Source organism: Myotis nattereri (genome assembly GCF_964212035.1).
Source record: "Myotis nattereri genome assembly, chromosome: 9".
NCBI classification, from domain to species: domain Eukaryota; kingdom Metazoa; phylum Chordata; class Mammalia; order Chiroptera; family Vespertilionidae; genus Myotis; species Myotis nattereri.
In genome coordinates, this window is record NC_138084.1 from 80,960,601 (window position 1) to 80,982,065 (window position 21,465).

A 21,465-nucleotide genomic window follows, 5' to 3' on the forward strand; every position below is an offset into this window, starting at 1 on the left:
TGCATGTGCCCCAACCGGTGCTCAGGATCAAACCTGCAGCCAAGTACGTGCCCTTGACCAGAATCAAAGCCGCAACCCTTCAGTCCGCAGGCTGGCCCTCCAACCACTGAGCCAACCAGGCCAGGGCTGGATTCTTCATTGTTTATGGGCAGCCCCACCCTCTCCACCTTTAGGCTGCTTTCTATTAGCAAAGGCCTGTGTGCTTCTAGGAACTTAAAATACCGCAAATTCATGTAGAAGCCTGATGCTGCAGGTCCTACCACAGGAGGCCCAGCCGCTCCGCCTCCAGCGGCCTCCTGCTGAGCTCAGCTCCTACCTCTCTCTCTCCAGGGAAGAGGAACTTGGGTATTTTGGGTTAAAGAGCTTCCTGCACAAAGAATAAAACGTGAGTGAGGTCCCAGCCCGCGTGGTGCAGTGGCTGAGCGTCCACTTGCGAGCCAGGTCACCGTCCGACTCCCGGGCAGGGCACACGCCTGTGTTGGGGCTCGAGCCCCAGTGTGGGCCTGCAGGAGGCAGCTGATGGATAACTCTCTCTCATCATTGATCTTTCTCTCTCCCTCTCCCTTCCTCTCTGAAATCAATAAAAATATATATTTTTAATAAAAAATTTAAAAATGAATGAGAGATGGGGACTGAGTCAGCAGAAGAAACACCCCCCCCCCCACCCCCCAGGGAAGCTACACTGGAGCGGTGGAGGCTCAGACCAGCACTGTCCCCAAGGGCCCTCGTGTAGTCCCCCCAAAATGCCCGCGCCCCCATCGCCTGTGTAGGGCAACAGCCTCAGAGAGTTGAAGTAAAAGCTGCAATGCTGAAGAGAGAGCAGGATTCGAACTAGGCTCGTTGGACCACGAAGCCCATTCCCTGCGCCTAGGCCTCCAGGCTCCTGCGTGTGACAGACAATCCCAGGAGAAGGCACGCGGGGGTAAGCAGGTCTTCCTCTCGGCCCCGGAGGGAGATGGGTTTTAGGCAAGGCTCGTTTCTGAGAGCCACGGGCTTCCTCTCACCCGGGACTCCGTCCTGGGACAAGAGGAAGGTTCGTGGGGAGGTAGGATGGGGAGTGGGCTTCCTCCTTCTCCCCCCTCAGTGACAGCTGCTGAGCCCAGGATAAAAGCCAAGCCTTGAAAGAATCAAATTCAAATCTGGGCAGGTCAGACCCTGGAGGGTGTGCGCACAGGGCAGGGCCTGTGGGAGCTGCTCGGCCACCCGCCAGCTCTCGCCCCAGCTACTCTCTTTGACCCAGAGCAGCAGTTGCGAAACCACCGTCCCCCCACCTAACCCTATGCAGCCAGGGTTTGAGGAAGTCGAAACGGGCCACCTAGCCCAGGACAACACATTGCTTAACAGCCCAGAAAGGAAACCACTTCCTCGGGTCACATGTGTCCCCACTGGTAAGTCCTGGACAGGGTATTGCCTGCAATGCACACAGTGAAACCATTGGCACTGTCTTCATTTAGAGTTAAAGGTAAGAAGACAGTATTTTTTATTTTTTGTAATCCTCGCCTGAGAATATTTTTCCATTGATTTTTAGGGAGAGTGGGAGAGAGAGGGAAAGACAGAGAGAAACATCGGGGTGAGGGTAACACATCGATTGGTTGCCCCCTGCGCGAGCCCTGACCAGGAACCTGCAACCGAGGTACGCGAGACCGGTCAGAATCCAACCCAGACCCTGCGGGCGGCAGGCCGACGCCCTGGCCGGGGCAAGGAGACAGTATTTAATGACCCTTGGCCCTGGCTGAGCAAGAGCAAGAAGAGGCCTCCAAGTGGAGACCCCAGGACAGTGGGAAAGAGAGGCGCTACTCGTGGGTGGTGATGAGAGGGTGCTGATGGTTAGAGTTAGAGGACGCTTTGAAAAAGGTGGCTCCACTCGAACTTGTACCAGAAGCAGAGAAGCATGACGGCCTCTTCACCTGCCCTGACAGCCCAAGGGAAGGACGGGAGACAGAGGAAGAGGAGGGGCCCACAGGAGGCGAGAGGAGACGTGAGCTGAGCCCAGGCTAGACATCGGAGCTCAGAACCAGAGATTTTAAAAACTAACCATAGTGAATCTTGTAATGGTCACCAGAAGGTATAGGGACCTCGCATTTCAGACCAACAGTTAAGTCGATGGCTACTTACCTTGGCAACCTGCGGGCGTCGCTTCTGAAAGAGACAAATGTCCACGCTCCACCCGGGACTTTCGGGGGCCTCTGTGAGGCTCCGCAGAGCCACCAGCCACTTTGCACCCAGCCCGAGTTAAGCAGCACTGGTGTGCCCAGCTGGCGTGGCTCAGTGGCTGGGCATCAACCTATGAACCAGGAGGTCAGGGTTCAATTTCCAGTCAGGGCACATGCCCAGTTGTGGGCTTGATCCCCAGTGTGGGCCTGCAGAAGGCAGCCCGTCGATGATTCTCTCTCTCCCCCCTCTCACTTCCTCTCTAAAATCAATTGTGTGTGTGTGTGTGTGTGTGTGTGTGTGTTTTAAAGAAGCGCTGGCTTACATTTTAGAGGTGTATTCATACCCCACTTCCAACCCTCTAAAACTTTCTCAGTCCCCTCGGCTGACTCATGGTTCCACTCCTCCCGCCCCAGCCAGGGGATGACGACAGGATGACATCCACAGGTCACATTTATTTAGGGACAATGTGCCACAGGAAACATTCGGGTTGGTTTTCACTGTGATTCTTCCCAGGATCACATTCAACCTGAGGGATGGACCGGATGGGGTGCTTGGTGCAGCTGGGGCAGCTCAGCCAGGGTCCGCTCCAGAGGGCCCACGTCTGTGGCCATCTTCAGCCTCTGGCTGGCCAGGGAGGCAGGACAGCTGGGGGGGGGGGGCGGTCTGCATGGCTGGCACAGGGACAGGCCGCACAGGGGCGCCTCTGCCTCGGGAAGGTGAGGGGACTCTTCTTAAAAGGCTTGCCCTGTTTGGGGCACTCCCTCGGCCCACTTTTTCTCAGGCGGGTAATTCAGTGCTGAAGGCCACACTGGGTGCTGCAGGGAAGGGAGGGAAGGAGCAGAAAGCAATTTGTGAAACGTATTTCAATCCGAACAGCCACCCCGTACGGAGCTCTTTCCGCCCACCCGGCCCCCCCGGGGAGGTAGGTAATATTATTCCCATTTTAAGGATGAGAAACCTGAGGCTCAGAGACGCTAAGTTCCCTGCCCACGGTCACCTCGCTTCTAAGTCAGAGTCAGGATTCGGACCTGTGGGCAGCCCAGCTCCAAAGCTGTGGTCTTAGCCACTTGGCTGTACAAGCTGGGAAAGGGACCCGGTATGGGGCCCCTTCGTTGACATCAACTCAACAACAAAATCAAAGGTTCTGTGTCACCCCTGCCCCCTGCCCTGCAGGCGTGGTCCGCCCCGAGCTTATTCATTGGCGCAGGGTGTTGTACAATAACCTGACCAGCCCTGACGGCCCGGGAGTTGGCGGCCCATTTTAAGAGGACAGAGGTGCTATGTCCCGCAGAGTTTAAATTATAAGCACCGCTCCAGCCAGTTGTGCTCAGTGGATAGAGCATCGGCCTGTAGACTGAAGGGTCCCGGGTTCGATTCCAGTCAAGGGCACACACCTCAGTCGCAGGTTCCCGGCCCTGCTCAGGGGCATCAGGAGGCAGCCAATCCATTGGTGTTTCTCTGTCTCTCTCTCTCCCTTCCACTCTTTCTAAAAATCAATGGAAAAATATCCTCAGGTGATAAAAGTTAAAATAAAAAAGTAAAAAATAAAAATAAAAAAGTAAAAATAAAAGAATAAATTAGAAGCACCTACCACTGAACCTGGGCAGGGAGCTTCGAAGACAACTCGCACCCACCTCCTCCCACAGCCTCTGTGAACCCGCGGGGCAGGTCTCAGGGCGGCTGGGCCGGACGTCCCTGCAGACCACACGGCAGGTCACAGGGCAGTGATGGCCGAGGGGGGTGACTATGTCCGACTGCGGCTCCAGAGAGGAGCTACTGTTCCAGCCGTAGGCACCAGGCCAGGCCCCGACCTCGCGTCCCTGGAGAGCCTCCCGGCCTGTGGCCGCGGGGAGTCATGTGTCCTCAGCCGCGGGTCAGCAGGAAGTGCACGAGCCATCAGCCGCACAGCGGAGCCTGCGCTCCCGGGGGCCCAGGCCTATGATTAGTCCACAAGCAGCCTGTCCTGCCCCTCACCCTCTGTCCTGCCCCGCTCCCCACACCCAGGTGCCTCCTCCAGCTGCCACGCTTCCCTGGTGAACTGAGCCAAGAGCGAGAAGGAACCAGCTCCTCGTGATGCTATGGGATCCGGTGTGCAGCCCTCCCGGCAGTTAGGTGAGGCCAATGGGTAAGAAGTCCCTCTCAGAGTGAAGGAATCTAGGAGCTGGGAGGGGCCCCCCTCTGCCCTCCTCCATCTCCACCCCCTCCCCAGCCACCGCCACACTGCTGTCCATAGCCATGAGTTCTCTTCTCTTCCCTCAATCCCCCACCCCCCAGACCTTCCCGCCTGCCCAGCCCACAGGCTGTGTGCCTGCCCGCCATCTGCGAGTCTGCCCTTACAGCAGCGCTGTCCAAGGATCAACGGCGCCCCTTCATTGGGGTGTATTCAACCTGACATAGGACCTAAGCCAGGACCCATGGTGCCCTCTTTGTCAGGCCCTACTGATGGGGCAGAGGCACCCTGTCACCCCACACTGAAGTTCCTCTTCACCCCTAAAATCCACCACCTCTGGCCTTCATGCCCCTCGTACTCAAGGCTGGGCGAGAAGGCACCTTGGAATGACTCCTCTATCCAGCAGAGCTTCAGCGTCTGACTTTCCTGCCGCTTAGAAGACTCTGCCCTCAGCAGCTCCCCCCCAGGTCCTGGCTGTATCCCACCCCGCCAGGTCCTGGCCATCTCCTCCCCCATATCCTCCCCCCAGGGTCCCAGCTATATCCTCCCCCCAGATCCCGGCTGTATCCCCCCCACCTAGGTCCCGGCTGTATCCCCCCCCATGTCCCAGCTGTATCCTCCCCCCAGGTCCCAGCTGTATCTCCCCCCCAGGGTCCCGGCTGTATCCCCCCATTTCCCAGCTGTATCCCCCCCATGTCGCAGCTGTATCCCCCCCCATCTAGGTCCCAGCTGTATCCCCCTCATGTCCCAGCTGTATCCTCCCCCCAGGTCCTCCGCCTCCAGACACCCAGCCCCTCCTCACCATGGTCATGTAGGTGGCCTCTGATCTGTCACTTGGTTCTTCTTCCTTGGTCACCTCCCACGTGTTGATTGAGGAGTAAACGTGCTTCTACAGGGGAAAATGGTAAAACGTTCCTGAAAATCAGTGGTTCTACTTTTTATATATATACTAGTGGCCCAGTGTATGAAATTCATGCATGGGGTGGGGGTGGGGGGGAGTTCCCTCAGACCAGCCTGCACCTTCTTCAATCGGGGACCCCTTGGAGGATGTCCGACTGCCAGTTTAGGGAGATCAGGCCAAAACTGGCAGTCGGACATCTCTCTCGCAATCTGGGACCGATGGCTCCTAACCGCTGACCTGCCTGCCTGCCTGATCGCCCCTAACTGCCTCTGCCTGCCAGCCTGATTGCTCCCAACTGCCCTCCCCTGCTGGCCAATTTGGTTCTGATTGGTCGGTTTCTATGCCAGTCAGCGTCTCTAGGCCTATCTCCGGGCCTGTTCAGAGAGGCAGGGCTGATCAGCAGCCCAGTCGGAGGCCCAGAGAGAAATAGACGCCAGACGCGGCTGCTGGCAAAGCCCAGAGAGAAAGAGAGAGGCAACGGCTGATCAACAGCTGCCATGGAGGCTGCAGATCAGACCCTGCCTCTCTCTCCGGGCCTCTCTCGGGCCTAATCCACAGCCCCCTCAGCAGTCAGTGCTGGGTCGCTACACCCACAGTGACTGCAGGACTGACTTCCAGTGTTCGGTCGGTTGTTACGGACCCTGGGTTTTTATATATTAGGATTTATATTGATTTCAGACAGGAAGGGAGAGGGAGAGAGAGATAGAAACATCAATGATGAGAGAGAATCATTGATCGGCTGCCTCCTGCACACCCACACTGGGGATCAAGCCTGCAACCGGGGCATGTGCCCTGACCGGAATTGAACCCTGACCTCTTGGTTCCTGGGTCGATACTCAACTGCTGATCCACCCCCACTGGGCTCAGTGGTTCTGTGACAGAGAAAAGGCCAGCTGGTATGATTCACAGGCATCAGCCACCCACACGGGCAGGCGCAGAGGGTTACTGAAAGCTAGAGAATTATCATCAATAACGATAATTCCATCGTCAATGTTCCAGAAAATTAAGAAAATTAGCTCATCGGCAAAGAGCACTATCTTAGGAACCAAATTCTTTGCCAGTCTTTGTTTGATGGGCCTTAGGGAGCAGCCCGAATCCTTCTCTCACCAAATCAGATCTACTCCATGGTTACTTCCTCCTCATTAATCCTGGGGGGGAGGCCGGCACCAGCCAGCCACTGGCCTGTCGTCCAGCCTTTCAGAGGCTTCGTGGCGGGCTGGCCTCTCAGAGCCTCTCACCTGGGAGGCTGGGGCACTGGCGATGCCCACTTCCGTCTTTACTTGGGGAAGCAACGTCATCCAGTGGAAGGCTCTGGGCTCTGGAGCCCTGCACTGTGAGGAAACCCGGCTCCCGGGCCCAGACAGACAAAAGGTGGGAAGGTCCACATCCCAAAGGGGGTTTTAAAAGTTTAAAAAAGAAAGAAAAAGGAGTTCCAAGGACAAATCCATTTCTCAGTCCCTAGCCGTAACCATTCACAGCTCTGTTACGACGAACGCGGAAGAAACGGGCTGGTGGCTCCTCGCTGTCTAAGGGGCCTGGGTTTTCCCCTTAACCAGGGGCTCCCCCAGACACTCCCCAACGCGCCCGGATTCCCCCTCCTGTGCACACAGCCTCATGCGTTAGGAAGCACCTGCGTGTCACCCCGACACCTGAGCCCACGGCAGGGCAGGTCTGGGTGCCCTTGTCCTGCTCAGAGGGGGCGCAGGGCTGGGCCCGCACCGGGACTGTCTGGCCGGAGTCCAGTGCTCTCTGCTCAGGCGCACCCCCCCCACATGCACACACACTGGGCGGCCGGCAGCCCACACCGCCCCCCCCCCCGGGGGCCTTAGTCCAGCGGTGAGAGGCCGGAGCCGGGCTCTGTGCCAGCCACTGGCCCACGTGTGAGGACACAGGATGAGTCAGACGCGGGTGCAGGAGCGAGGGCGACACCACCCTGATAGGCACAGGGCTCACCTGGCCTCGCCGGGCACAGCCAAGTGGCAGAGCCTCCTCTTACCTCGGGGGGAGCCTTGTCCCTGTCCTCCAGGCTCTTCACCAGGGCCGTGGACATCCCGGAACTGCAAGGCAGGAGATGCAGGCGGTTAGCGGCCAGGACTGGCCAGTCCAGGTGCCGACAGCGCTTGGGGAAGAGGCACCAGGGCAGGGCTGTTCTCCCTGGACTCCTCCCCAGCTCACCCCGAAGCCCGCAGCGCCTCCCGGTGAGCAGAGAGCGTCCTGAGACCGTGAGGCCGGGCAGCAGCTCCCCCTTCCCCACTGTCACCCCGACTTTCTGTCTGTAGCCATGCAAGTGGGTGCACAGAGCCGGGCGACCGGCTACTTGCTTATCTCCCAGGACCAGGGAGGTGCTGCTGGGCCAGCAGGGGAAGCAGGTCAAAGGCCCAGCCGAGTTACCCCACAAGCACCCCACTGTGCGCTCTGGCCCCTTCCCACTCCTCGGCCTTTGATATCGGCCATTTGCCTTCTGCATTTGCCATTGAATACACTTTTTTCTATTTTGGCCTATTTCCTATTTTCACTCTCTCCCTCTCCCTCTCTTTCTCTCTAAAAATCAGTAAAAATATTTTTTAATCATTTATCTCAGGCATTGAACGGCACCATTATAGTTTGTGCTTAAGATTTATACTCCTTAAAATTTTTTTAAAAAATATGTCTTTATTGATTTCAGAGAGGAAAGGAGAGGGAAAGAGAAATAGAAACAACATCAATGAGAGAAAATTATTGATTGGCTGCCTCCTGCACGCCCCCTACTAGGCATTGAGCCCACAACCCTGGCATGTGCCCTGACTGGGAATCAAACTGTGACCTCCTGGTTCATAGGTTGATGCTCAACCACTGAGCCACACCGGCTGGGCAAGGTTTAGGCCAGGGGTGGGCAAACATTTTGACTCGAGGACCACAATGGGTTCTTAAACTGGACCGGAGGGCCGGAACAAAAGCATGGATGGAGTGTTTGTGTGAACTAATATAAATTCAAAGTAAACATCATTACATAAAAGGGCCGTAGTTTGCCCACGGGTGGTTTAGACTCTGAATTATGCTGCACCTAGACCACCTAGACCAGTGGTTCTCAACCTTCCTGATGCCGCGACCCTTTAATACAGTTCCTCATGTTGTGGTGACCCCCAACCATAAAATTATTTTTGTTGCTATTTCATAACTGTGATTTTGCTACTGTTATGAATCATAATGTAAATATCTGATATGCAGGATGTATTTTCATGTTACAAATTGAACATAATTAAAGCATAGTGATGAATCACAAAAACAATATGTAATTATATATGTGTTTTCCGATGGTCTTAGGCGACCCCTGTGAAAGGGTCGTTCGACCCCCAAAGGGGTCACGGCCCACAGGTTGAGAACCGCTGACCCAGACCACCATTTGTAGAGGAGCTGCTGATCTTTGTAAAACACCCACTCAAAGGAGGCGGGTGTGGGAATGCGCACGGCCTCGGGAGCAGGGCGCGGGTGACTATGCCAAGGGCATCTGACACCACATCGTCCACAGAGGACGTTCCCTTTTGAAACAGCCCTCCTGGGAACAGGGCACCGCTCCGGCCGGTCTTCCCTCCCCCCTCGGGGCAGAGGCAGCCTGGCACCACCAGCGGCCTGTACCTCTTGCTCCCATGGATCCTCCTTGCAGTCAGGATGAGCACAGGAAGCAGCAGGACAGTGGCGCAGACGATGCCCACGATGATCACCAGATGGCTGCCGCCCAGGACCTCGGGACTGCGGGCCACGGCGGTCACCAGTGCTGGGGAGGGAGGAAGCAGTGGGGGCCTCAGTGCACAGGAAAGGGCTGAGGCCCCCAGTTATAGACGCAGCAGCCACAGCCGGGCAGGAAGTGGGGGAGAAGGCCGAGTCCGCTCCGCGTTGAAGCACTAGGACTCCTGCAGTCCCTACAGATTGAGAACCAAAGCCTGACGCCCTTGCTCACGGGCAGAGAAGAGACGGCACCTCACGTAGAGCTCCCTTTTGCATGAACAATTCTATCTTAAAACTTGGGTCACAAATGACGTAGACATAACAGACTCTTGGACGCTACTGAGCTTTCTATGGGAAAGTGATTTTGTTTTTTTAAATATATTTTATTGATTTCAGAGAGGGAGAGAGAGATAGAAGCATCCATGATGAGAGAATCACGGATCGGCTGCCTCCTGCACGCCCCCCACTGGGGATCAAGCCCACAACCCGGGCCTGTGCCCTGACTGGGAACCAAACTGTGAGCTCCTGGTCATAGGGCGACGCTCAGCCCCTGAGCCACGCCGGCCGAGGGAAAGTTGTTCTTTTCGAAAGTCTCCGCGCTGCAAAGCTCAGCCGCCAGCGGGACGGGAGGCCTTCGGGGCACTTTCCTGCACTCGTTTCCTCATTCATTCTAAACACACAAATACAGGGTCTGGCTTTTGTCCTGGAGGCAACCAGAAGCCGCTGAGAGGACATCGCGATGGGGCTGAGCGCTGGGACCCGTGGCTGCTGCAGGAAGAGGGAGCCAGCCACGCATGAAGGCAGAGACCAGTCAGAGGCCTGAGTTCAAGATGGAGATAAAGACACCAGCACGAAGGCGGCAGGATGGACGGGAAGAAGGCAGATTCAGAGTCAGGCACAGACGACAGGGCCGTGCACCAGGTAGACGGGGTCCTCGGAACGGGAAGCAGCGCGCACAATGGGTAGGTGGCGGCATTCATGGCGGGTGGGGGTGAGGTGGGCTGGGAAGAGGTGGCCGCGGCTGGATGTCTTGTATTTGAAGGACTTGGGGGGCACTGGGGTGGACCGCACACAGCTCTACAGAGATGGACAGAGATGGACAGACTGTGTCCCACACGGAGTGTGTGGCGTCCAATCCCACGAGGAAAGGGGGCGGGATGTGCCGAGTGCCGTCGGATGGGAGCCGAGCGAGGAGCAGCGGCAGCCAGAATGCGGTGGGCGGAGGAAACGAGACGATGGGCAGTGAGACGAGAGACATCACACGCAGCCCTGCAGCAAGCACCTCGTCAAACCACACTCCCGATGTGGTCAAGGCTGCACAGCTCTGAACACCCACCACGAGCTGTGCACTGAGTGGGCGCGCTGTGTTCATATCTCAATAAAGCTGTTTTAAGAAAAAGGAAGTGCCCTGGCCGGTGTGGCTCAATGGATAGAGCGTCGGCCTGCGGACCGGAGGGTCCTGGGTTCGATTCCGGTCAAGGGCGCGTACCTCAGTTGCAGGCTCCTCCCCAGCCCAGGCCCTGGTTGGGGCCTTGCAGGAGGCAACCAATCAATGTGTTTCTCTCACATCGATATTTCTCTCTTCCTCTCTCTCTCAAAATCAATGGAAAAATATCCTCGGGTGAGGATTAACAAAGAAAAAGAAGAAAGCTATAGGATGCGAGCTAAGCAGAGGAGCCTGGGGCAGGAGGAAGAGGTGAGCATTTATTTACTGAACCTTAGGAGCCACTGACGTGAGGGGGAAGGAGCGGGAAGGCACCTGCGCCCTGGGCTGGAGGCAGGGCAGAGACCGCTGCGGGGACGGCTTGGGAGGTGAACGCGCTCCCACTATGGCTGGTCTTTAGTCTGTGACGTTGGGATGAGATTTCGGAGGTGGAGAGGCCATCAGTCCTGCTTCCCTCTGCAGCTGGGACCCTTTGCTACGGACAAGAAGGTGCCTCCACAGACTTAAGTCCCCGGCCAGGGGCATCAGGTAAGCCCCATCCTGCCCCCAACCCCCCTCCAGCCAACCACAGCCAAGCGCTGAGGGCCCTGGTGCGATGCAGACTCCACAGCCACATCCTGGCTGCTAACTGGGTTAAGGCTTAACTCTAACCCTCTCTTAGCAACCTCTCAGTCAACACAACCCAGGCTTTGTCCTCCTCCACGCTGGCCTCAATGCCTGTGTTTCCCAGAACACAGCGCCTTTGATCAGAAAACCCCCCCACCTACTTCTGGTTCTGGTGCCTTCCTGTTTCTCTGTTCTTTGCTGCTCCCACCAGCTCAGGGTCCCTTCACCCTCCACCCCAGAGCACACAGTCAAACCGGTCTGAACTTCAACTCCAGTCCACCTGCATCCCGGACCTTTAAGCTGACTACGGCGCTGGCCACGGGGAGGCCTGGCAGAGGGCCGGGCTCCCTGAACGTACTGGCTCCTTTTCACTGACCGACCAGCAAGGCCAGAGCTAGGGCGAGGCCCCCAAGCTGCCCAGGGCTCCACATTCAAAGAGGCACCAGCCACTGAAACCGGTTTGGCTCAGTGGATAGAGCGTCGGCCTGCGGACTGAAGGGTCCCGGGTTTGATTCTGGATGTGCCTTGGTTGCGGGCACATCCCCAGTGGGGGGTGTGCAGGAGGCAGCTGATCGATATTTCTCTCTCATCGATGTTTCTAACTATCTCTCTCCCTTCCTCTCTCTGGAAAATCAATAAAATATATTTAAAAAACAACAACAAAAACAAACCAAAGAGGCACCAGCCTCAGGGCCGTGCTAGTACGGGGGCAGCACCGCGGGTGACGCCTCCTGACGTTTCGCACCCTGCGAGCCCCCGGCCTGGCTAGTCCCGGTCCTGCTAACCAGCCTCGCCCGGCCCCGCTCCCCGGCACACCCACTCACCTCGGGGCTCCTCCGGAATCACGTGCAGCGCGAAGGTTTTCCTGAAAGTCAGGTCCCCCAGGTGGATGCTGCAGGTGTAGCTTCCTGTGTCGGACGCCCGCGCCTCTTGGAGCAGGACGGAGCCATCGTTGCGCGCTGTGTCCCCCGCCAGGGCGACGCGGCTCCGGAAGCGGGCCCCGCTCTGGGAGTGCCCCCCGGGTCCGCCGCGTGTGGCGTAATAGCGCAGCATCACCTCCTCCTAGAGGCAGGGGGGGGGGGCGAATGTGTAAGCAGCACCCGTGTTGTCAGCAAGGACGGCGTGAACACACACGCGTGTGCGTCCGGTGTCGTCGGGAAGGACACTCCCACGTCACAACAACGGTCCTTGGGAGAGAGGGCCGAGGAAGTGAGAAGGGGCTTTGGCTTTCCACTCGTCTCCGGGACCAAGAAGTACAGCGCAGCGTCACGCTGCGGCCCTGTCCAGGCGGGCTTCCCGGGAGGTGGCAGCGGTCGACGCTGTGCTCCGGGCTCCCGCCCAGGCCTTCCCTCGGTTCTGTGAGCGGCGCCTTCCTCAGAGGCTCAGGCTGCACCTCTCGGAGTCACCCTCGCCCCCTCCTCCTTGAACATCTCACCCCTCACCGCGACCTTCCCCGGCACCTCACCCCCAGCCCCTTCCCACCTCCTCGGGCCATTTCTCACCCGGACTCCTCACTGTCTCCCACTTGCTCCCAAGCGGTCCAATCCCAGGAGATGAGTCGTTAGAAACGAAAGTGGCAGCATGTTCCTCCTCTGCAAACCCTCCGATGCGCCTGCACGTCTGCAGGCCCTTTCCTCGGGGCCCATCGCCCACTTGCTCTTGCGCCTACTTGGGTCACTGCGCTCCAGCCTCACTGACCTCCTCGCTGCCCCTTGAGTCGTGGCCTCAGGGCCTTCGCACGTGCTGCTCTGTACACCTGGACACTCCTCCCCCCAGACATGCACATGGCTCAGTCCCTTCCTCCAACCTCTGCTCCGATGCCACCTGCTCGGCGAGGCCTCCCTGAGGCCTGTGCAAGCAGCAGCAAGACCCTGTGGCTCCTTCTCCAGGTCTCCTCACTGATGGGCTGCAGCTGCCCCTGCATTAGGTGACTGTGGCTCCCTCCCGCTGGGGGGAGAGGGGGGGTCCGGGGTCCCCATCAGGGCGGGGCTTTCACTGCACAGCAGATGCCCAAAAGCACTCATTAAATGAGGACGTGTTGGCATTTTTAAAGTAAGGAACATAAACATTCGCATTTTTAAAAGCTTTTAGGAGAAGAAACGGATGGCTGTACAAAGACGAATAAAAAGGCCTCGCCCTGACCTCTTACCTCTGTAATTCAAACTCACAGCTCAGACTGTCAACTCTCACCTGTTTGCTGTGGGACTCACTGGTGGCTGACATGTAAGTGCATGACAAGCTCCCAGCGGTGGCCTGAGACTACTCGGACCTCCCCATAGGCCACTCGAGGCTGCCCTTCCTGACCCTCAGAGCAGAGAGGAATTGAGTGAATTTCAGTGACTTTTTATAGGGATGACCTCTGTCTTAATTTATAAAAGCTAAAACTTGCATGCAGTGTCCGCCTTAACTTATATTAACAGTAATATATTATATTACACAGCAGGGCCCAGTAGCACCTCACCCGCCACAGTGACATCTCTGGTTTCGTGAGCGAACGTGCTGTTTTACAGCTTCAGGGTTCGCAGGACATGCTCCTCGCCCCAGCCCCTGGGAGCTACAGTCCTAGCACCTGGAGCCCCCTGACGACAGGGGGTTCTCTCCACCACATGAGTGGGGCAATGGCAGGCAGAAGAAAACTCACAGAAGTAACCTACATAAGAACACAGTTGTCATTCTTCCTTCCGCCCACAGCTTTCCTGCCTAGGCCACAGAAACCCTGCCTTCTCTCCCAGGAACTCCATGAAGAGAAGAAGGGAGAGAGGGGGAAACGATACACAGTGGCTGAACCATGCACAGGTGCCTCACACGCACCACCTCATACAAGTCTCCACTGCCATACGAGCTATGCATTTCCTCCTCCTCCTCCTCCTCCTCCTCCTCCTCCTCCTCCTCCTTCTCCTTCCTCATTATTTTTTTTAATATTTTTTAATCCTCACCCCAGGATATTTTCCCATTGATTTTTAGAGAGAGTGGAAGGGAGAGGGAAGGACAGAGAGAAACATTGATGTGAGAGAAACACATTGATTGGTTGCCTCCTGCACGCACCCTGACTGGGGCCCAGGCTGGGGAGGAGCCTACAACCGAGGTACGTGCCCTTGACCAAAATCGAACCTGGGACCCTTTGGTCCGCAGGCCAATGCTCTATCCACTGGGCCACATCAGCTAAGGTTCCTTCTTCATTATCTTATCATATTCATTAGAGTTATTTTTCCCACCAAAAAGCTGAAGTGGCCCAGCCAAGTGGCCCAGGCATGCCACCACATGGCACCGGATGCCTAGATTCCCCCACTGTCCTGATACTGCCAACCAGGGGCTCCTGCCACACCGAGGCGGCCCCTCCTCCTTACCTTGGCATGCTTCCCTGGTGAGAACGTCCAGTCGACCTTGGTCATGAGCTTCTCTTCCGTGCTCTGGAAAGCACAGCCCATCGAAGCTGAATCACCCACATGGACCGTGAGCTCTGGGGATAAAAGGATAAATCAGGTCAAACCCAAGATACAATCAATAGAGGCCACAGAACTTCTAGAAGAGATAACATTTAGCCGAAGATTCTCCACAGTAAGGTCAACATTACCAACCAACACTACACACATCCTCTCCACGGACGGCCCAGATGATCCGGATGGACCACGAATTCAGAAGCCTCCCCTCACACCACATGGTGCTCCCAAGGAAGAGGGCCCCTCCAGCCACCCATGCACATCAAGGCGAGAGTCCTGTTGTCTTCGTACGACAAACACTTCCTGGTCTTCAGTTCCCTTCTCCCTCACATGGGCCCCACTCCACTTCAAGTTCCTACTGAAGACAGTACAAGAAAGCGTGAAGGCCACCACCTTCTGCCCACCTCCTGAGGTTCCCACATCTGCTTCACATAAACAGGAAGTGGGAAGGTACAACGCTCTCATTCTTATACATATACTAGAGGCCCGGTGCACAAATTTGTGCACAGGCAGGGTCCGGTCAGCCCAACCCAATCAGGGCTGATTGGGCCAGGCTGGCGGGGGGGAGGGGCCACAGGCAGTTGGCCGGTGGCCCTGCCCCCTGGTCGAACTCCAAGTTGAAGTCCCGGTGGAGGGGATAATTTGCATATTAGCCTTTTATTATCTACACTGATAAAATACAAAGATGCTAATTGATCGTACCTTCACTACGCCCACCAGCCAATCAGACGAGTATGCAAATTAACCCAACAAAGATGGCAGTTAATTTGCATACACAGGGGCCCAGTGAAGAGTGAAGACAGTGTAGAAGGAAGCCAAGCACTGCAGAAGGGAGCCAAGCGGCGGAGAAGGGAACGGATCAGAGGCAGCAGAGATGGGAGGGAGGGAGGCAGCAGACACGGGAGGGAGGTGAAGCAGAGGACACGGGAGGGAGGTGAAGCAGAGGACACGGGAGGGAGCCGAGGCAGCGGGGAAGGGAGGGAGCGAAGCCCGCCTCCGGCTTTGCTCCCTTCTCTGCTTCGCTCTGGCCTCAGGAAGCCCTGTTCTTGCAGGAACCTTCCTGCAACGGGCCTCTAGAATAGGATAACCCCCTGGGCCCCGGCTGAAGAACGGAGTCACAGGTGGCTCTCCTCTACTTCCTTTCTTTCTACAAGTTGCCTTAGGACTTGCTTAGGACGGTTCTGGCTACAGAGCAGGTCACAGGACTCCTTACTAATGAGGCCAAGACAACAGACAGCTTTCCTCTGGATGTTGTTTCTGTTTCACTCCCTGCCCCACCCTCCAGCCTGCTCCCACTTCCCCTGCTTCTGGCTTTGCAAGTCCTGGGCTCCTCTTGTGCTTATTCTGTGATCAGCTGACCCCATCACATGTGTACTTTGTAAATCATTGCAAGAGGCCCTTGGAAAAGAAAACAGCGAGGAAGATGTGCTGATTTTTTCGATGCTGCCCTACCCAAATCAAACACAAAGCCAGTGAAGAAAGAGAAGGGAGGGTGGTGCTCAGGGAGGCACGAGCCCAGGTCTTAACTGAACAAAGCTCCTTCCAAAGAGCACTAGCGAAGTTCAGGAAGGAGCAAACGGCGCACAGCCGATCTCTCCACCCGTCCCCCTCGGAGAACGAGCTTCCTGCCCAGCAGGACAAATGCAGAACGAGAGCGAAGCCAACGAAAACATTATGAACTCGAAACTCTGCAGAGGGAATTGTTTTGAAAGTCATAAAAATTCACTCCAAAGAACACCAGGAGAGGAGGCAACGGCCTCGAATGCTAGCAACGCATTACAAACTGAACTCTAGCTCGGCTGGCGTGGCTCCGTGGCTAAAGCGTCGACCTCTGAACCAGGAGGTCTCGGTTCGATTCCCGGTCAGGGCACATGCCAGGGTTGTGGGCTCAATCCCCATGGGGAGTGCAGGAGGCAGCCGATCAATGATTCTCTCTCATTGATGTTTCTCTCTCTCTCCCTCTCCCTTCCTCTCTGACATCAATAATAAAAATGTGTATATTTTTAAAACTGAACTGTTTTTTAAAGGCAATAATAACAGTGAACCCTCTGAATCCTCCCAATGCAGCGGGCATGTGGGAGGCACCCATGCGTAGCCTGTGACTGGCATTACAGTACTTGGAGCTACTCACTCGGACCCTCCCCATGCACAGAGGGTGAACCTGAGAGGCCAGAGCCGCCTGAGTGGGCACACGCCCAGCTTTCACTCCCTCACTCCACACCTGAGAGCGGGAGGACGGCCGCCCCAGAGCAGCCGAACAGGAGCTGGTATTGTTTTTATTTGTAAGAATATCGTCTATAGTGTTTAAATAAGAACAGTGAAAAAAAGAACTAAAGCCCTAGAATCAGAAAAAGTACAAGCTGAAGGGTCACTTGGTGGAGGAAATCAGAGCCACTGCACAGACGGAGCTTCCAGGGAAGAGGAGGGCAGCGGGGCGAGGAGCTGGATCTCCTCCCATCGGGTGCGAGGGGACGTAGACACAGCCCTGGGGGACATCGAACTACCCCACAAATGTCCCCGCTGTGCGGACGGATTCAACGCCTGGGATCCGCTCCTTCTGGTTCGTTCCCTCTGCGTTCCTTCTAAACAGGAAAAGGCCCCGTTTTGTGGGCCACACTTGTGTGGACACGTGTTGGGCCGTGGCATCAGAGACAGAGCAGACAGCCATGGCCCCGAGGCAAGCCCAGGGGACACGGGCAGCTGACTGCTGTCCTCTTCCCAGAGGGCCATAGCTTGGGAATCAGAAAAATGACAACTGAAGAAACGTAAAATAAATAAATACAGACATAAATAAATTAGGAGAGAGGCCAGAAGCTGCCGTCTACAACTCCAGTTTCCAGACGCCAAACTCCAGTGAGGGGCACATTCAAGAATCTCATTCATTCCTAAGTGTTTGTTGATCGCTCCCTCTGTGCCCGTCAGGGGACAAAAGGAGCCGGTCAGGGCGGGTAAGGGGACAAAAAACACAGACCAGGTGACCGGGGCAGACACAGCTGAGCAGGGATGAGCGTCTCCAGTGGGAGGAGCTCTCTAAAGGAGGGTCCCAAGCCAGCCGGATGGGGGCGGGGGAGCACACTCAGCGCCCCAACTAGTTCCTGAGGCCACAGACCAGACGTCTCCTTCTGTCTCGCACTTGCAAAAACTGTGCAGAATCCTGGGGTTTCCAAACCTTTTAAAGCAGCAGAATTCTTTCTTCAAACAAAATCTTACCTGGCGGCCCCATAATAAACCAGGAACAAGATAAGGGCTGAGTGTGCAGGGGAGGTGAGAGCGTGAGGTCCTACCTGGCCAGGCCCTCCATCCGCCCTCCCTGCTCTCATCCTTCGAGCGCCCCCAGGCTCCACAGAGCAGCTCTCACGCCACCATCTACTGAAGCCACTCGCTCCGTTACCAATGGGAAACTGAGAGCCAAAGAAGTTAGGGAAACTGCTCGCGCCCTGCATGCCCCGAGCGCCGCCTGCAGGACCCACACACCGCGGCTGAGGCATCAGCGTGGGAACGGCGGGAAGGGTGGGCGCGGTGAAAAGGGCATGTCAGAGGCCACAGGATCAAGCGCTGGGTCTGGCGTTTACTAAACACGGGCGGAAGCCGCCACTGGGCCTGAGCCTGTGAGTGGAAGGAATGCACTTCCCCCGCAGCACTTTCAGGAGCATGAAAGATTCTAAACTAATAATGTCGGTCAGCCTCGTTTTATTTATTTTTTAAATATATTTTATTATTTCGGAGAGGAAGGGAGAGGGAGAGAGCGAAACATCAATGCTGAGAGAGAATCATGGGTTGGCTGCCTCCGGCACACCCCGTACTGGGGATCGAGCCCACCACCCAGGCATGTGCCCAGACTGGAGTCAAACTCGGGACCCTTCAGTCGCAGGCCCACACTCTATCCCCTGAGCCAAGCCGGCTAGGGAATGCCTCCTCGCTCTAACTGGAGAGCACTCCTGACTGCAGGCTCCTGCTGTGGTGAGCATGGAGCTCGGGGCTGGCATCTACCACAACATCCGGCCCCTGCCCGGTTCGCCCTGTGTCTCCAGCCCCGCCTCCCCTCTGAGCGGCGGCCACGCACCTCGGGGCTCCTCCGGCAGCACGTGCAGCGCCACTTCGGTTTTGAACACGCGGCTCTCCAGTTCCAGGCGGATCTCGCAGGTGTAGGTGCCCTGGTCGGCCTCCTGCACGTCTTGGAGCAGGAGAGAGCCGTCGTTGTGCGAGAGGGCCCCCACCAGGCGCGCCCGGGTCTGGAAGCGCCCCACCGGCACGCTGAGGTTGGCGTAATAGTACAGCACGTACTCAACCTGGAGGGCACGGCATCAGGGGCCCGAGTCAGCTGATGTGAATCATCAGAAGGTGCTCATTCAAAGGGAAATATTAGCCGAAACCGGTTTGGCTCAGTGGATAGAGCGCCGGCCTGCGGACTGGAGGGTCCCAGGTTCGATTCCGGTCAGGGGCATGTACCTGGGTTGTGGGCACATCCCCAGTGGGAGATATGCAGGAGGCAGCTGATCGATGTTTCTCTCTCACCGATGTTTCTAACTCTCTATCTCTCTCCTTTCCTCTCTGTAAAAAATCAATAAAATATATTTAAAAAAAAAACCAAAGGGAAATATTTTCTTATTATTTTTTTGCAATTTATTTTTTATGGATTTCAGAGAGGAAGAGAGAGGCAGAGCTAGACACATCAATGATGAAAGAGAATCATTGATCAGCTGCCTCCTGCATGCCCCACACTGGGGATCAAGCCTGAAACCCCGGCATGTGCCCTTGGCTGGAATCGAACCCAGGACCCTTCCGTCCACAGGCTGATGCTCTATCCACTGAGCCCACCGGCCAGGGCGAGAGTGAAATATTTTGAGTGGGATTCAAACATCATCATGTGCCAGGAAGCATATCACGTGCACACGTTCCATGGCTCACAGAGAGCTGGATGGAGAAAGAGGGGCCACACCTTTCGGCCCTGGCCTTGGGGGTGAAATGCAGCACCCACTCTGAAGATCTCTCTGGGGGTTCAGACTCAGCTCGTGGGAAGCACCTCCCATCTTCACCCCGTCTTCTGCCACAGCCCTGGGAGCAGCTGGCAATCGGAGGCACGATGGGACGCCCGGGTGGCTGCGTGAGAGTCCCAGCCTGGGGCTGTCACTTGCCCGGTCTGCCCCCCTCTCTGGCTGCGTGAGAGTCCCAGCCTGGGGCTGTCACTCGCCCGGTCTGCCCCCCTCTCTGGCTGCGTGAGAGTCCCAGCCTGGGGCTGTCACTCGCCCATCTGCCCCCCTCTTGGCAGCTTCCAGTGAGGCGTGAGGAGTCATCAACAGGAAGTGCCGCACAGGCTGGAGGGACAGGCCTGGGGATTCTCATCTCTACTTACACATGGGACATCCCGCCCGTAACACTAAGCAGCCATGAGCATTGCAGTGAGCATAGCATTCTGGGAATAACATGTCCTGAGCTTCAAAAATAATATTTCATTTGCAAACCTTGGGAGCTTGTTGTTAATAACATGCTAGTAGGACATTTTCCCCGAGTGATCCTGGCATAGAAGCATCTCCGCAGAAGCTCTGCTTCCTGCTCCAAAGAGCCCACGAAACCTCCTCCGCAGCTGTGCTGCACCTGCCCACCCCCACGGGGCACACAGCTGGGAAGGAGGCCGAGAGATTCTCCCGCACATACATGCTGAGGTCACAACCGACGGTGCAGACCAACTCACTCCCCCCACCCACCCACCCACCCAGGCACCCGCGCGGCTCCACGGAGGGCAACCCTGAGAAAACCAGCTGAAACGTATGTGCACGCCTCCCATGAGCTCCCAACGATGACCTCAGCTTCCTCACAGAGAGAGGCGGACGCGCAGCAAGGCTGGACGTCCAGGCGGAGAGGGGTCCTGACGCGCTCCAGCGCCCGAGCTCCTGAACACTCACCTCATGGCCCCTGGAGACCTGGCCCCCCCTCCCTCGCGTCCCGACCCCGGGCAAGGCTCCCACAGCTCGGCCCCGTGTCCTCCTCGTCACCTGGGCGTGCTCCCGGGGTGAGAATGTCCAGTCGACCTTGGTCACGCGTTTCCCTTCCACGCTCTGGAACACGCAGCCCAGCAGGGCAGGCTCACCCGCGTGCACGGCCAGCTCCAGGGAGGACACGATCAGGTCATTCAGGCCCAAGAAACAGCCTGCAGGAGCCAAGGCAAGAGGAGGCGCCGTCAGGCAAGCGCCCCGGACGACACAGATCAGTGTTCATCGCCAAGGGCCACGCCTCCCTCCCGGGCGGCCCAGCGGGGACAGTAAGCTGAGGCCCTCGCTTATTAGCCTCTAGTTGCCATAGGGACCAGGTGAGGGCTCTGCGACCGCCACACTCCACACACGCTACCTGGCCTCCTCCTACCTGGCCCTTCCCCGTTCCCAGAACCCCTCCATAATCCCCCCCCCACTTCCTTTCCAAAGAAAGAAGAGAAACCCTGAGGTCCCTGCTGTCGGAGGTATTTAGCCGCCTACGCACAGGAACGATGTCCCTTGTTCTTGGTTCCCCATCTGAAAAACGACTCCCAGGCGCTTTCCCTTCCCTCCTGTTTGCTCTGTTCTTTGGTTCCTTCACAAAAGCTCATCTCTGCATTCGCCGCTGCTTCTGGCTGCCCTGCGTGCGGGCCCTCGGAATCAGGCCAGCGCAGGGCACGGCTCTCCCTTGCGTGGCCTTTGTGTCCACCTCCTCCCAGGCCCCTGCCCCAGCCCTGCCAGCAGCCCTGGCTCCCAGCCTCCGGGGCCTGGCACGCACGGTACCAGCCCACTATCCCTGCACCTGCTCCAGTCATTCCTCTTTTCACTACAAGGGAGAACCGTTTGATGGATATTCCTGTTTTCAGAAGATATGCTCTGTTTTCACAAAAAGAGACAACCTTGTCAAGAAAGACACCTTTAGAGATGATGCTGATGGGGAGGGGGGTGCTGGGGAGAGGGGAAGGGATGAGGAGCACCGATTGGCAGTTACAGAACAGCCCTGGGGAGGGGAGGTACCCACAGGGAACAGTCAGTAATCTATCTACATAAAACCCTAATATGCAAACGGACCGAAC

The 21,465-nt window shown here is 56.8% G+C and overlaps 1 protein-coding gene across 2 annotated transcripts in view; it reads right to left on the reverse strand.

Moving 5' to 3' along the window:
- Positions 1-2,586: 2,586 nt before the first annotated feature.
- The window catches only part of JAML (junction adhesion molecule like), a 36,717-nt gene continuing 17,838 nt past the window's right edge, over positions 2,587-21,465 (reverse strand). Inside the window, exons 3-10 of one of the 2 annotated variants that reach the window (XM_081098548.1) lie at positions 20,414-20,568; positions 18,484-18,709; positions 14,328-14,440; positions 11,805-12,042; positions 8,841-8,979; positions 7,222-7,282; positions 5,127-5,213; positions 2,587-2,969 (exon numbers count right to left, since the gene is read on the reverse strand). In XM_081098548.1, the coding sequence (XP_080954674.1) occupies positions 2,886-2,969; positions 5,127-5,213; positions 7,222-7,282; positions 8,841-8,979; positions 11,805-12,042; positions 14,328-14,440; positions 18,484-18,709; positions 20,414-20,568 (1,103 nt within the window). In that variant the 3' untranslated portion in view covers positions 2,587-2,885. The remainder of the gene's footprint in view (positions 2,970-5,126; positions 5,214-7,221; positions 7,283-8,840; positions 8,980-11,804; positions 12,043-14,327; positions 14,441-18,483; positions 18,710-20,413; positions 20,569-21,465) is intronic. The other variant, XM_081098547.1, reaches the window with a different exon arrangement.